General features: G+C 40.0%; 3 protein-coding genes across 3 annotated transcripts; 1 reads left to right on the top strand and 2 right to left on the bottom strand.

Moving 5' to 3' along the window:
• Positions 1–54: 54 nt before the first annotated feature.
• Positions 55–4956, bottom strand: LOC136444643 (uncharacterized). Its single transcript, XM_066442310.1, has 6 exons — positions 4863–4956; positions 3683–3881; positions 2985–3135; positions 2577–2722; positions 1920–2099; positions 55–1304 (listed from the first exon to the last, which is right to left on the bottom strand). The coding sequence occupies exons 2-6, from the start codon at positions 3873–3875 to the stop codon at positions 1123–1125; spliced, it is 852 nt and encodes a 283-aa protein (XP_066298407.1). The 5' UTR covers positions 3876–3881; positions 4863–4956; the 3' UTR covers positions 55–1122.
• A 501-nt stretch (positions 4957–5457) lies between these two features.
• LOC136444518 (mitochondrial ubiquitin ligase activator of nfkb 1-A-like) lies at positions 5458–8611 on the bottom strand. Its single transcript, XM_066442113.1, has 3 exons — positions 8314–8611; positions 7642–7838; positions 5458–7410 (listed from the first exon to the last, which is right to left on the bottom strand). Exons 1-3 carry the CDS (start codon positions 8443–8445, stop codon positions 6702–6704), a joined length of 1038 nt encoding a protein of 345 aa, XP_066298210.1. The 5' UTR covers positions 8446–8611; the 3' UTR covers positions 5458–6701.
• A 205-nt stretch (positions 8612–8816) lies between these two features.
• LOC136444512 (membrane-associated tyrosine- and threonine-specific cdc2-inhibitory kinase-like) lies at positions 8817–13718 on the top strand. Its single transcript, XM_066442103.1, has 5 exons — positions 8817–9801; positions 10660–10834; positions 11200–11389; positions 11730–11895; positions 12385–13718. The coding sequence occupies exons 1-5, from the start codon at positions 8984–8986 to the stop codon at positions 12665–12667; spliced, it is 1632 nt and encodes a 543-aa protein (XP_066298200.1). The 5' UTR covers positions 8817–8983; the 3' UTR covers positions 12668–13718.
• The last annotated feature ends 109 nt before the right edge of the window (positions 13719–13827 follow it).

The raw sequence follows: 13827 nt of genomic DNA, 5'->3' as shown, positions 1-13827 counted from the left end.
TTATGCTGAACCAAAGCGTAGCAATAAGTTTCGACAATCAAAGGTTTTGATGCAACATTTGCTTGTAACAGTGAGGGGGAATAGACACTTTTGAATATCAAACACACACACAATTTTGCAGCACTTGAGGATTAAAACATCACAACATGTATGCAAATATTGCAACCCATCCATGTACTTAAATTGGAGCTTAATTTGGCCATATAATAATCTTATTTCAACCTCCTTGATTACAGCTAGCTGCTGGTATCTATGGTGATGCAGATAATCAGGAAAACACCACACCTGGACAATCTTGAGTATCAAATGGTCCGTTGAGACTAACCAGGAAAAGCCAGACCTTTAGCCTGTGTAATATTGCAAACAGCCAAGATAATCTAGAAGAGACAAACCATGAGAAAAGGTCAACTAAAACAACCCAGTGTTCATACAGATTTCACAAAAAACATTGAGGACATTACACCACACAAGCAGACATGTAGGACAACCCAGAGCCACACCTTCATGTGAAAGCATGTAAGATAGCCAGGATGTTGTTAACAGTTACAACTAACAGATTAATTTTTGGCAATTTTGGACTACTGCTTCTGTTTACAGTTTGTATATATATTAGGTCTTTGGCTACTTTCAAGTTGTTTCTGTGTAACCAGGCTTACTGAGACTTGAAAACCTTATAAATATCTTAAGCTTAATTCAGTAAATCTCTCGAGTATGAAAGTCATCTATGTGCACTAAAAATCCTTGAAGTACATGCATACCATATTCCCTGCACCAAACTGCACATCCCTTATATACTGCAAACCTCCAATTCAGAACAGAAGGCAACTTTTTGTCAAAACACAGACTCACTTGGTGTTTGCAAAGTTTAAGTGCAGAGAAATATATGGAGCATGTAATTATATAAATTGCACCTATTTATAGCAGATATGATCGATTTCCAACTCTCCTATATATACAGATGATTACAGATATATAAGGTGCACTTTCTATAATCAGGAAGGATTCTTTTCTCCTGCATACAAGGCCACAGCATTATCTCATTAAACCTTACATCAGTGGACCCAATACCATTACACACACAAGTTCTACAAATAGGTTTCCATTAAGCGACCTGCACTTAGTCTAGTAGTAAGCTGGCCTGTTAGTTAACCCTTTCACATCCTCTTGCAGCTGAGTTTCCCCGTCGAACAGTGACATGTTGACAGGTACAAACTTGGAGATGCCGAACTGTTCCAGTTTTGCTCTCATCTCAGGATCGGCATGTGCTTCTAGCAAGGCTTGGGTTACCTTCTTTTTCAGCTTGACTGTAGAATGACAAAATGTGTTATTTTTTTAAAAGAAAGTTGATGACACAATGTGCTCCACATAAAAAGTTTTAAAAGGGAAAAATCATATACTAGAGTAGTAGACAGCAATATCAAAACATTCATACATAATTTGATAATTTGAACAGATTTGACAAACGACTTCACGCTTTGTTGATTTCAATAAAAAAACTCTGAATCGGGTAACAGACACTGATGCCTGCGAACAATTGATGAGTGTAATTCACTTTATCTTCAAGACAGCAAAATTTCACGGTTTAAGGAAAATAGACATTTTCACTGAACTTAAACTTCACGGTACCGGCAAGTTATCTACAGAACGGATGTGTTAAGGAATCATAAATAAGAACAATAGTTTTTTTCACGGTGATTATAAGTTCACGGTACATAGTTAACACCTTTTTCATAGGTGACTGTGAAAACAGTGAACATAAAGTTACAGAGAAAGAAACAAGAATTTCAGTTTATTATTTGTCATTATGATATTCAAAATGTCATCAATTAAGTGTATTCATGGTATTTACATAATATTAGGTAGGCGATTCTGATCTACAGGAATTTTGTGAACACATGATCTAGACTACAAGTACCTACCATCTAATCCTGCTCTGAACACCAGAGGCTGGATAGGGTATGGTCCCCAAGATTCTATTACATGGATGTTTTTCTCCAGGTCTAGATTCTGAGCCTTCTGCATCATGAGCGAGAAGGAGTCTATGGCTGCTCCGTCCACTGTGTGGTTTAACACCATCTGCAAGGACTTCAGATGACTCCCTGGGACATCAAACAGCATGGGGTTAAACCAAGGAGATTTTATATTAGGTTTTATATATTGGTTAAACTTGACAAAATAGAGTGAAGAATAGATAAACCATAATGATAAATCCTAGCAAAGACTAATAATACAGCCATGTTCTGATTATTCAAAATGAAATGTTTCTACTGAGCTGCACAAACAATTAGAAAAACCTAAAGTTGAAATTTGGAACATTATTTCCTTGCTCAAGATTTCAATAAAGTTCAGCTCTTAAGAAAGATTTTTCAGAGATCTAAATTGCTTTGGCTGTTCTTTGCTCTTTCAACGGGCAGAATTATGATTTAGCAAAGGAACAGCTACATGGTATACTATACCTGAACCCTTTTCCTAATGTGACTTATGTGCTGAGTTAAAGCATTGTGTACATCCAGACTGTTACAATAGATGAAAAACAACTGTTACAGTTTTTGGAAAACAAAAAGTTCTTGTCCTACCTGACTGCACTGAGTGGCCGAAAAAGTTGGCGTTTTCCCCCATCTTCTTGAGCATGCTCAGTGTAGACAGACAGCCTGAGAGGGACGTGGGTTCATTGTACGCCCACCGTGCTCCCCGGAGGTTCTTGAATTCTGGGTACTTTGCACTGTAATTCAAAATCACTTTTAAATTTGAAAATGCCATTAAATTCATTACATATGAATCAAAGGAATCTGTCATTTTAGCATTAGTTTGGACATAAATTTTCAAAACAAAGATAGCTGTTACATACATGTATCACTGTTGACCTTAAGTCATCATAGATAAACTAGTACAGTACATGTACATGTACCATGTGTCCGAAGTGGAATTCTATTAATGCATTTTAAGGTTTAAGTGGTTATGAGACTGATGAATTCTATACTCACACATTGTCTTTGTGCACAACGACATCAGCAAAATAGACAGGTCTGTTTCCGCTGTTCTTTGGGTGCATGGCGAGAGGAGCAGCAGGGAGGAGCTCACACACATTAGCCTTGCTCTCCAGCAGCTTTAGGAAAGGCGAGCTGCACATAAAGCCTGCAAAAGACTACACTGGTTAATCCCAGAAATATCAATTCAGTAAATACACCACATCCTACATTCAGGGCAAAATCATCATTCAAATGATTTGTGAGAATGATCTACACAGAAATTAGAAGTGAGAGCTCTGCTATTTGTTCACAGTTGAGCTGGATGGGTCTGAGCCATTGATTGAAATCTCACATGGATCGAAATGTGACAGGCTCTTTAACTAGAAAATTGGCAATCTAACAATATGGGGCTGGCAAATTTCTACACACATTTGTGGAGGGGAACTCATTGTCACTAAGTATCATGGAGGCATCCTCAATAGAAAGCTAATAGAATGCTTAGAGAAGATATGTGACAGTTATAATCAGGTGTGACAGATTGGTCTATGCACATTGTAATATAGCCAGCTGCTGCCACATGCCTTATGCATTTAGCTGGTGTGTTATGCCAAAAGGTGGTTATACTGGTTGAATGATACAGATACACATCTGCACACATTTTCATGAAGCTACTATTACTAGTATTATAAAGTCTTGGAAAATGGTATGGTCACCTATGTCCACTTCATTGAGACTGAAGGGGTCAGCAGAGTCGTTGGGAGGTCCGGAGAATCGTGACTCGTACAGAAGAGACACGTCGCATCCCAGCTTGTCTCCCAGGTAGTAAATGATGGTCTCAAAGTACTCCACAGGGACGCTGGGACACAGGTACGTGATGAAACGCAGTTTGGGCGGATGGCTCGACATGACGGACTGAATCGTGAACGGTGACATGACATGAGTTAGCATGGATAAACTTGATTATGCCTTTGCAATGAATCTCTCATGTTAATGTTATGTTGAATGCTAGACGAATAGACGTTATTTACTCATTCATTGACTACTGACAATAGATCAATCCAATCTTCTCATAAACAGTGAAGTCAAAATAGCAAGAAACAGTGCACAGTCAGACATTAGTAATTACTTCACCAAGAACATCCTGTCAATAAGAAATTTTTGGCAATATTGAATAATAATATTCTTTGGCACTGTTGACAGGATGTTCCTGTCAATAACATTTTTTGGCACTATGGACAGGATGTTCCTGTAAGACGACCGATCTACTTATTGGAGCTATTGCACCAATTCATTGAATTTTGATTTGTACTGATTCAATACTATTCCTGTGCTTTCTTTGCTTTATTGATAGGACATTTCCTGTCAATAACCATGGCCTAATCACTTTGACGGGAGACCTGGCGCATCCCCGACAACGAAAGGGCGACGACGGTGCAATTTAAAACTGAAACATGTGTGAACATGTAACGCTACTTCTAATCAGATCACAAAATCCATTTATATTTGCCAAAAGGCAAGAAAACGATATACTAGTAAATCGAATCCTGCATACCGAGGCTAAACAACGTCATAACTATATAAAGTTACAGCGGCGTGTCGAATTTTCAGGTGATTTCGATGTCTGGGAAGCATGACACGTCACTGACGTCTTTTTACAATGTGCAGGATGCCCCGTGAAGGAAAATTTTGGGAAACACTAGACTGTGATTGCGATACGACCTGGAAAGTACCGTAGGCTGAAAGTGCTGACACGACCTTATAAAAATTATTTTAGGTCATGGCCAAATCAACCTTTCAACACCTTTTAATAAAGTTTGATGAACATTCCCACCAAAAACAGCAAGTTTTGGACTAGAAATATTGTTCTCACAATACCTCACAGTATGTTCCTACCTGACAGAGCAGAGATTGCGGCAAATTAAGGTTTACAGGAAGACAGGCGGATAAAACACCTTCTACTATACCGGCTCCGGACTCGAGGCGCTGATGAAATATTCACCTTTGACCTTTACAGCTGTTTATTGGAATATACCATTTTGATTTGAGGGGTGTCTGAACTTGTTGAAGGAGAAATGTTTTATGAGACTTTTATGAGTCTCATGAGACTTGGGTTGGCTATAAAAACTCCTTCTGCCTGTTGGATACGGTCTTTGCCAACCCGTAGGTCTGCTTGGAGACTAGCAATGACACGTGTTATGTTTTGAGAAAAAAAGTTTATCTTATAACAGAAAGTAAATGTTTGAAGAAGAGGGATGGCCTTCTAGACTTTGTGTTTGTGTGTGGGGTGAGTTTGTTCGAGTACTAGAATGAAAATTTCCCATTTCCTTAGTCTTAGTCTCCATTTCCTTAACAAAAGTTGATGGAATGAAGAGATCGCCCATCCATGTCCAGTGTCTTATGTAAAATTGATAAACTTTCTTGTATATTTCTTTGTATTTCCCTTTATTCTTACATGATATATAAAAAATACTTCAGGAATACAGCAATATCATATCATAAATTATTCTCTTTAATTCAGCCAATGTAATAATTTTCAACATTATTCATTCATTATCTTTGATAAGATACAGTAGAGTCAATTCCATGTCACCGAGAGGGTTTTCAGGTAATATTGCTAGTGAGTTCAAACAATTTTAGATAAAAGACTATTCCAGTCAAAATAGTTCTAAATTGTTCAAACAATCAAGAATGAAAGTATGAACATGTTTGAACTTATTTATACATGTTGGAACTATTTGGAAAGTAATTGCACAAATATCTCTTTATTTAGAACAATTTTCAAACATCTATGTGATTGTTTCACTGTTCGAACATGTTGGAACAATTTGCATCATTTTTCAAATGGCAGATTTGGGTTATTGCCCCCATAAAAGTAGGTGCTAATCGCACTCTATTGTCTGCCTCTGTATATTTTTAGATTTCACGTCTGGACTATTGTTTTGAGGTGTCTATGCATGGCACCCAGGCCTAATCGCCTATACTTTGAAGAGATGTGTGAATTGCCCTGTTCCCATCCCACTGACCCAGTTATACCATGTTGTTGTAATGTTGGAACATGTAGGAACAAATGATCAACCTATTTTTCTACAGTTTCGAAAATAATACAAATAACATGTGCAATGTTAGAAATTTGTCTAACATGTTGGAACACAGCAGAAACTATTTAGAACATCAAATGAATGTTGGAAATTGTTCTAAACAGTTACTTATCTCCCTTAGATTGTTACAATGGTTTTGCAAATGTTAGAACAAAAGGTAACTAACACCCTCTCGGTAATATGGAATTGACTCTACTTTATATAAGCATAGGAGCAACCCCAAACCAACACCATACTAATGTTTGCTTACATGAAGAGCATAAAGTGGTTTCAGTTCATCCATTAGTATTTACGACTACATAACTGAATAGCAATATTTTGGGCAAAGTATGAACATAATGTGCAAAGGTTCCATAATCAATTGTAAAATTAAGGGGGTGAAAACCATATCTCAGTACACATGTCTAGTGTGCAACACTTAGACATAATTCCTTACATGGGGCAACTACCTACTATTATCATCATCATGTTTCTTACTTATGATCACTGGTACAATGACTAAAACTAAGACACAGTCCTTAGGTACTTGTAGGTGTAACTACTGAGCCTATACCATCACCCCATAGTCACTTAACAGGAAAATGAAAAGTTGTATACACTTGCATATCAAATTTTCTAAATGATAAATATACTTCTAGGGATTATAGACGGGCAGAATACGAGCAATCTGCCGCCGACAGATGGGGCACTTCCTGGGCTGCAGCAATTCTGCACAGTCAGCACAGCAGCAGATGTGTCCACAGTCCAGGATGATGACCTCGCGTGGGTTGGCCTGGCACACGACACAAGCATGCTCCTCGTCTAACTCCTCTGGTGGTTCTCCATCCGGGCGCCTCCGCGCTGCCCTGACCTGCTCCGTCTGTGCGAAGAATTCCTGGTTCTCCCGGTATCTCCTGTACCACTTGGCTGCAAAGACACACAGGGCGATCAGCGTCCCCACCCCAAACAGAACGGTAAAGGCCTTCAGCATGGTCACTTTGGTCTGGTATTGCTTTGCCAGTTCTGAAGGCGACAGATTGGTGATGAAGTACGAGGCGTTGTTGCTCGGGTTCCTCAGGACGACCTGACCTTCCTCCAAAGCGAGCTCGCCGTAACCAAACAGCTGTGTTCCGACCTTTAGCATCTTCTCTGTCTCCTGGTACCCCTTAATTGCCTCGCCACTCATCCAATCAACTACCCTCTTCCCCATGGTCGAATCCTCGGGTTCAAACTTGTCATAGATGACGTCAAGAGACAACATGGCTGCCTGGGTGGGCTCCAGAACCCTGACCTTTCCCCCTTTGCAAGCGAGGGAGAAGGGAATACGATTGGTTACCCTCCTGATAGTCCTGGATGTGTCATACCTGAGGGGGACACAAAAATTTAAATCAGAAATGAGCAGTTGCAGCTATACTATTACATGCAAACCTATGCATGTCTTTGAGTTTCATTTAGTCAAAAAAGTTACCCATGGAATGTTGTTAACAGTTGTTATTTTTGTGTGTATGCCTTGACGTAAGGAACAAGTCCGACATTTTTATCTTGATCTGGATTTAGATACAACAAGTTAACAACGGTTGTGTTCTTTATCTTACCATATCCTGGAGACTTTGTTCCACACCCTCCTGTGTTCCTCCATCAGCAGCTCCTGTATAACCCCCTCCACACCCAGCTGACTCTGTAGAGGCTTCCCCACGGGTTCTATTACACCTTCTATCACTGCATAGGGGATGGTCTGGTTGGGTGTGCCAGCTACAACCTCGTGGATGCTTGCATCGATGAACATGGCATCCTGATGGGAAAGATTGGAGAGATGTTGGGATGGAAGATGGTATGGTGCTTTGAATAAAGAATATATGCCTTTAATAATGTTGTGGAGTTCAATTTTGTCATATCAACCCACTTTCTTCCATGAAGAACCATCCCGTCAAGTCTAACCATGGAACATTGGATCATCCACATGAACCTAATGTGACAGTCTGAGAGACAGATAAGGAGCAGTCTAAACTCAAAGGACATCCTACCCGACCGTAAACTCTACTCTACTCTACATCATACGGATATTGGTTTATAAAGGTGCCAATTTTCTTTTGAATCCTAATTAATTAACTGATGGGCTTTTTTCACATAACATAACCTGACAGGTGAACAAAGCAGAGTACAGTAGTGAACAGGTGAACAGACCTGATTAACATGACCACCATTTAAAAGGTTAATGTTTTCCTCTTCTTTAACCTTGTATGATAAATACAGTGTTATAAAGTCACCTTTATGGTGTCCCTGGTTCTCCTACCCCTTCTCCATAGATAGGCAAACAGAGAGGTACAGGCAGTGCCCACCCCTAACCACACAAGGTCGGGCTTGTCCACGGCACTCCACAGCGTACTCAGGTGTTCCATCCTTCTGCCACGTTTGTACAAAACCTGGATAACGTTAGGTGATGCTAGAACGGCATCTTACGTCAGTTTGACGACCAGAAATCCACGTAACAGTTTCACTTCCACATACTTTCACCTTTCGTCAGCAACAGGTTGGGGGCCTCTGGATGATCGAGGCTGTCTTTTTAAAATATTTTCTTCCTGCAAAAATATTACAAACTGAAGGGAATATCATTCAAGTAATAAGCTATCCGTGACCATTTAATATGTTGGAGTTTTAAAACCACTATTCTAGTGATATGAAAGGGTTTAGTTCGCATATGTTATCAAACAGTTAGGCATTATCTTTTAAATACATCAGACCACAAAAATTTGTTCTCGCGAGATTTACAAATCCCATGAGACTTGGTTGGCGCGCTTTTCGAGGACGAGAGATGACCTCATCCAAGATGGCGCGGAAGGATTTTCGAAGTGTCGTCTGAAATTTGCAACATTTCTTCATGTTGAGTCATTGTAGTCACATTTTCAAGGTTTACAAGAAGGATGGAAATATTTGACCATGGCTAACCCAGGAACACCGCGACCCGTGCCGCACTTTTTCTCCGAGGAGGGCCCGTTCTCCCAGAAGAAGTACCGGCTTGCGACCGGCATCACTCCTCGGGACTCGCAACCTCCGCGCCCGCCGGCCAAGAGCGTTCCCCCGGTCAGTCGGGTTTTTATCAACAGTAAGTTAGCTTTCCAAAGACCCCAGAGTGTTTCGTTTAGGGGTCCAGATAGTTTGATTTCAAGTCCCCACTACGACGCAGGCAGCAAGGAACTTTTCTTCGACCAGTGTTTTGGAATTGTCGACAAACTTGGGGAGGGCTCCTTCGGCGAAGTCTTCAAAGTTAGGAGCAAGGAAGACGGGAAACTCTACGCCGTCAAGCGATCCAGAGAAAGATTCCGAGGAGAATATGACCGCAAGAGAAAGATAGGAGAGGCTTACAGGCTGGAGAAACTGCGAAGGCACCCTAACTGTGTGCAGTTCTTCAAAGCTTGGGAGGAAAGACAGCACCTCTACATCCAGACAGAACTTTGTCAATGTAGCCTAGAACAGTATTTAGAACAGCAACATGATATACCGGAAGAAACTGTCTGGAATTTCCTGGTGGACTTACTATCCGGGTTGAAGCACCTGCACGATCATAGGCTCATACACCTGGATATCAAACCGGACAACATTTTTGTGTCCAATGATGGCGTGTGTAAAATTGGAGACTTTGGACTTGTTGTTGAGATGGAGAAGGAGGAAGTTTCTGATGCACAGGAAGGTGACCCTAAGTACATCGCACCTGAGCTGCTGGAGGGACATTTTGGACCACATGCTGACGTCTTCAGGTTAGTCTTGTATATTTTGATGATCTCTGATGTCTGGACAGATTGCTTATGTGAAATAATATATCATCTGCTAAGTATAATTTTTGATGATGATGGCATGAAAATTTTGATCACTTACAGACATAATGTAAATTGTTTGCCCAAAGTTTTATTCTATTACTTACCAAAAGTTGTTAATGATAATAATAATAATAAGTAATATAAATATAAGTAATAATATAATTAATATAAAGTTATACATCATAGATAGAGATAAATTTGCTTACATTTTGAAAAGTATAGAGACTGAAGGGTACAAAGGAAGTTTCCATTGTTAGGATAGATTCTAATTCCAGGTGTATCCTGAACAATAGGCAAAACACAACGAAGCAAATGACACAACCAGGCATTGTATTCAGCAAATGAAGCAAAAGGTGCATTGACAAATCAGTCCCGCCCCTGTAACAATTATCACGTCTGTGTGAGTCAGGGTGGCAATCACCGGACAATAACAGCCTCGTTAAATCATGTTTTGGAGAAATTCACCACAATGGCCTACTTACCCACCTATTATCCACTCGTTTTTGTGGTACCATGGTGCTAATCAAATTGTTTTAACACACAAATTTGGTACATTCAATTTCAACACCATTGGATAACAAAAGGCCAAATAATTAGATACCTATCTAGTGAAGTACCCATGTCATATGTCCATATATTTTCTTGTCACAACATAATTACTAGTAGATTGGATCCACCAAAGTTTGTAGTATATAGTCACTCCTCATGTACTACATAATCTATAACTTGTTGAGTAATTTAATCTTCTAACATTGTTGTAAGTAACAGAAGTTGCCATATATTGTATCCTCTCATCAGCCTGGGAGTGACTATTCTGGAAGCAGCTTGTGACCTGGAGTTACCCAGGAACGGTGTGGGATGGCAGCAACTCAGACAGGGCATGATCCCAGCAGCCTTCACTGCAGGGCTGTCCCACGATCTCAGGAACATCATCCAGCTCATGATGCACCCCGACTATGTCCAGAGACCTTCAGTGAGTGAAGAGTTATACTTTTGGACTGTTGAGTAACACACAATAAGCAAAACTCTGATGACATTTTTTTGTCTCATATCTAATGCCCTCAGGCACACCACTAATGGATTGACTTCAATGAAACCTCGACAACTATTTTTGAAAGTATTGAGAACTCAGAGAAGAGCAAAGTACTAGTACTATCAGTATCAGGCAATGGAAAACCTCTAATCCATTTTCTTGACTCTGCCCACCCCATCAGAGTTTTAATTTCTGTATGTGTCAATTCCTGAATAAACCATTTATATATCACAAACCCTATCTCAGTATCCTTCTTCAGGCTACTACTAGACTTAAATTGACATGTCTACTATTTTGTGCTTCAGGTTGCAGACATCCTTGCCATGCCAGAAGTCCGTAAGGTGTTGTGGAGAAGGAGACGCCAGCAGGCTGTGCGGTTTGTACAGGGTGCCATGTTATCCATGTATGGCTTCATGACCACCCTGTTCCACACCATGTACCTCACCATCCTGCTTCCTGTCAAGGCAATCAAGGGGCAGCCAGAGGAGAGGCAACGTGAGTCTGGCATTCTATATCTCCTTATTTAGACAAAGACTTAAAAGTTTCTGGTTTTTATAGATTGACTCAAACAGAACATTCCTTTTTCAAAATATCTCATTTCTTATGGACAGACCTGTTCACTTTCAAAAGCACAGAACTCCATCAAAGGGAATGTTTCAAAGTGAGGAAAACTAATTTTCAAAAAAAATACGAAGTTTCAAGCAAAATATAAGAACTAGTATTTGGCTTTTACTGAAGTATAGCACCAACTTTGAATTGTAAGTAACAGGTTAAGTTTCTCTGTCTGGCACAGTAAGGAGAATTCTAACTTTGAAGTGTGCTATTGTTGCATTAGGAGAAAGGTGTCGTCATCCCACAGACTGGGACTACAGTTACTCAGAAGATGATGCTTTTGAGAGTGAAGGCCACAGCAAGGACTCTGCAGAGTCTGGTGTGGCAAACCTCAGCCTATCAACAGATGAGGAGCTTGAACGACCCAGACAGTTCATCATCTGTCCCAGGTACATGTCATCCTCCTTGTTCTGAGATGTCAAAATCCTCTGCTTTTAGACTTTTGTTCTACTATTCAACAGACAAGTTTTATTGTCTTGAAAATAAAGAGGATCAACCAAGACATGATGTAACTTTCCATATATAGGTCATTACGTAGGTAGTAGTAGCACTGTACTGTAGTCCACTGTGTTCTGCTGCTGCAGTGGTCTGAACACCGTGCAGCTGCAATCAGTCTTTCATCATTACATGACTAGCCTGACCAAGGAGGTTAAATATACATGTTATTTAACCTCCTTGGCCTGACTAAATCAAGCTTCAAGCAGCCCTAATCCACCGGTCAGGGGAGAATGCCCAATCAGCAAAAGATTGTGTGACACAGGCTAATTACATGGGCAATTATATTTAAATTTGATAACCTAGTTTCACATAGGTACCAGAAGGGGCATCATCTGTGATTTGTACTTGACTTTACGAGTTTTTGATTTTTGCATTTCTAGTGAAGTGAGGTTCACCCCTGATGTTCGCCCCGCCACTCCCATCCTGCATCACTCCAGCCCGATGCCGAGGAGCTCCTCCCCTCTCCATGGTAACCACACCCAGGCTCACCTGAGCCCTAACCTGAGCCTGGTGACCAGCCACCCCTACACGCCCACCAGCCACTCCGACAGCAGTGGCAGCAGCTTCCTGGAGGAGGGGGCTGTCCTGATCCGCTCAGGGATAGGGCCCAAGAACCTGATGAACATATTTGATGACGCTGCCTGTTCAGATGACGATGATTAAATGGACCAACATATGTATTCTGAAGTCAGGTAAAAGACTCCAGGGTCCATGATTTCATTATCTTGTGATGTATACATTTATTTCCCTGCTGAGAAAGGCTCTAGTATCCTGATTCTCAATCACTTTATTTTTACCTACACATGTTGATAAAATATTTCCTCACTTATCTTTTGGAAATTATGTATCTAGCTGTCAAGGCTGTGTTTTAAAGATAGGGATCTGATCTCCGTCTTGACTATTATATGCTTACGAAATTAAGATCTACATTCTACACACCTTGACACATATTTTACTACTTGTACAAGGACTGCTGGCAACAACTGCAGAATAGATGGCTCAGATACAGCCAAAAGAAGTTTCTAATTTCATTCCACTATTACTTGTTCAAATACGAATGAGTAAGCTCCTTATGAAGAAGCAGGTGTATCACTAGAAGTATCCTGTGATAAGAGCTCAATGGTTTTGTTTTAGATGCAGTCCTTTAGGATTTTAAGAATGTTTGTTGATTTGGATTTTTTGTTTGCTTTTGAATAGACACGGCATAGATGTACAAATGTACCTAATGTGTGCTGGGAAAGAGATGTGATGGTACTTCATGTATATGTTAAAATTAAAAGAGAAGGGAGAAGTGGTAATGTTTTAGTTTCTTGAGATACCACTAAGTATTTTAGTTTTATGAAATGTGCAAACAGACAGAATATGGTACATGTAGTAACAGACAGGTGATATCCAATGGACGATTTGTAAATGAGTTCAGATTCCAGTGTTAAGTCTTTGTAACTTGTCAACTGAAACACACAATAAAAGATGTATACGTGTTCATTCATTTAAAAATTACATGCAAAACTATCCTGTAGGAATGCCAGTAGCATCACTAAGACTATTAAGATTCTCACTATTAAGATTCTATGGCTACACAATGTTGTGTTCATGAACTGTCATTCCTAACTGCCACCTCCCTCTGTGTACCTCATCTTCCTGTGCAAAAAACAGTTTAGCTTTCCATCTGTGATATCGCTGCAAAGTTTTATAATAAAAGACACAGAAGTCACAGCTTGAGAGCATTTGATTATCATTAGTAGACACCATGGTACTAATGATTGTGTCTTAGGCTACAAAAGATACACTGAGTTGAATCTGTGTTGAAGAGAAATAACAAC

This window comes from Branchiostoma lanceolatum, chromosome 1 (assembly GCF_035083965.1).
Source record: "Branchiostoma lanceolatum isolate klBraLanc5 chromosome 1, klBraLanc5.hap2, whole genome shotgun sequence".
Lineage (NCBI taxonomy): Eukaryota > Metazoa > Chordata > Leptocardii > Amphioxiformes > Branchiostomatidae > Branchiostoma > Branchiostoma lanceolatum.
The sequence above is the reverse complement of the archived record's forward strand: the minus strand, read 5'-3'. Positions and strand labels throughout refer to the sequence as shown.

What these genes read in the sequence shown, in the direction of transcription:
- LOC136444512 (XM_066442103.1), top strand. Translation starts at nt 8,984, where the DNA reads ATGGCTAACCCAGGAACACCGCGACCCGTGCCGCACTTTTTCTCCGAG. An exon ending in CCACATGCTGACGTCTTCAG is followed by an intron (nt 9,802 to 10,659) that starts GTTAGTCTTGTA and finishes TCCTCTCATCAG; the next exon opens with CCTGGGAGTGACTATTCTGG. An exon ending in CAGTTCATCATCTGTCCCAG is followed by an intron (nt 11,896 to 12,384) that starts GTACATGTCATC and finishes TTGCATTTCTAG; the next exon opens with TGAAGTGAGGTTCACCCCTG.
- LOC136444518 (XM_066442113.1), bottom strand. Translation starts at nt 8,445, where the DNA reads ATGGAACACCTGAGTACGCTGTGGAGTGCCGTGGACAAGCCCGACCTT. An exon ending in GAACCAGGGACACCATAAAG is followed by an intron (nt 7,839 to 8,313) that starts GTGACTTTATAA and finishes CTTTCCCATCAG; the next exon opens with GATGCCATGTTCATCGATGC. An exon ending in AACAAAGTCTCCAGGATATG is followed by an intron (nt 7,411 to 7,641) that starts GTAAGATAAAGA and finishes TGTCCCCCTCAG; the next exon opens with GTATGACACATCCAGGACTA.
- LOC136444643 (XM_066442310.1), bottom strand. Translation starts at nt 3,875, where the DNA reads ATGTCGAGCCATCCGCCCAAACTGCGTTTCATCACGTACCTGTGTCCC. An exon ending in GTTGTGCACAAAGACAATGT is followed by an intron (nt 2,723 to 2,984) that starts GTGAGTATAGAA and finishes TTTGAATTACAG; the next exon opens with TGCAAAGTACCCAGAATTCA. An exon ending in GTTCAGAGCAGGATTAGATG is followed by an intron (nt 1,305 to 1,919) that starts GTAGGTACTTGT and finishes GTCATTCTACAG; the next exon opens with TCAAGCTGAAAAAGAAGGTA.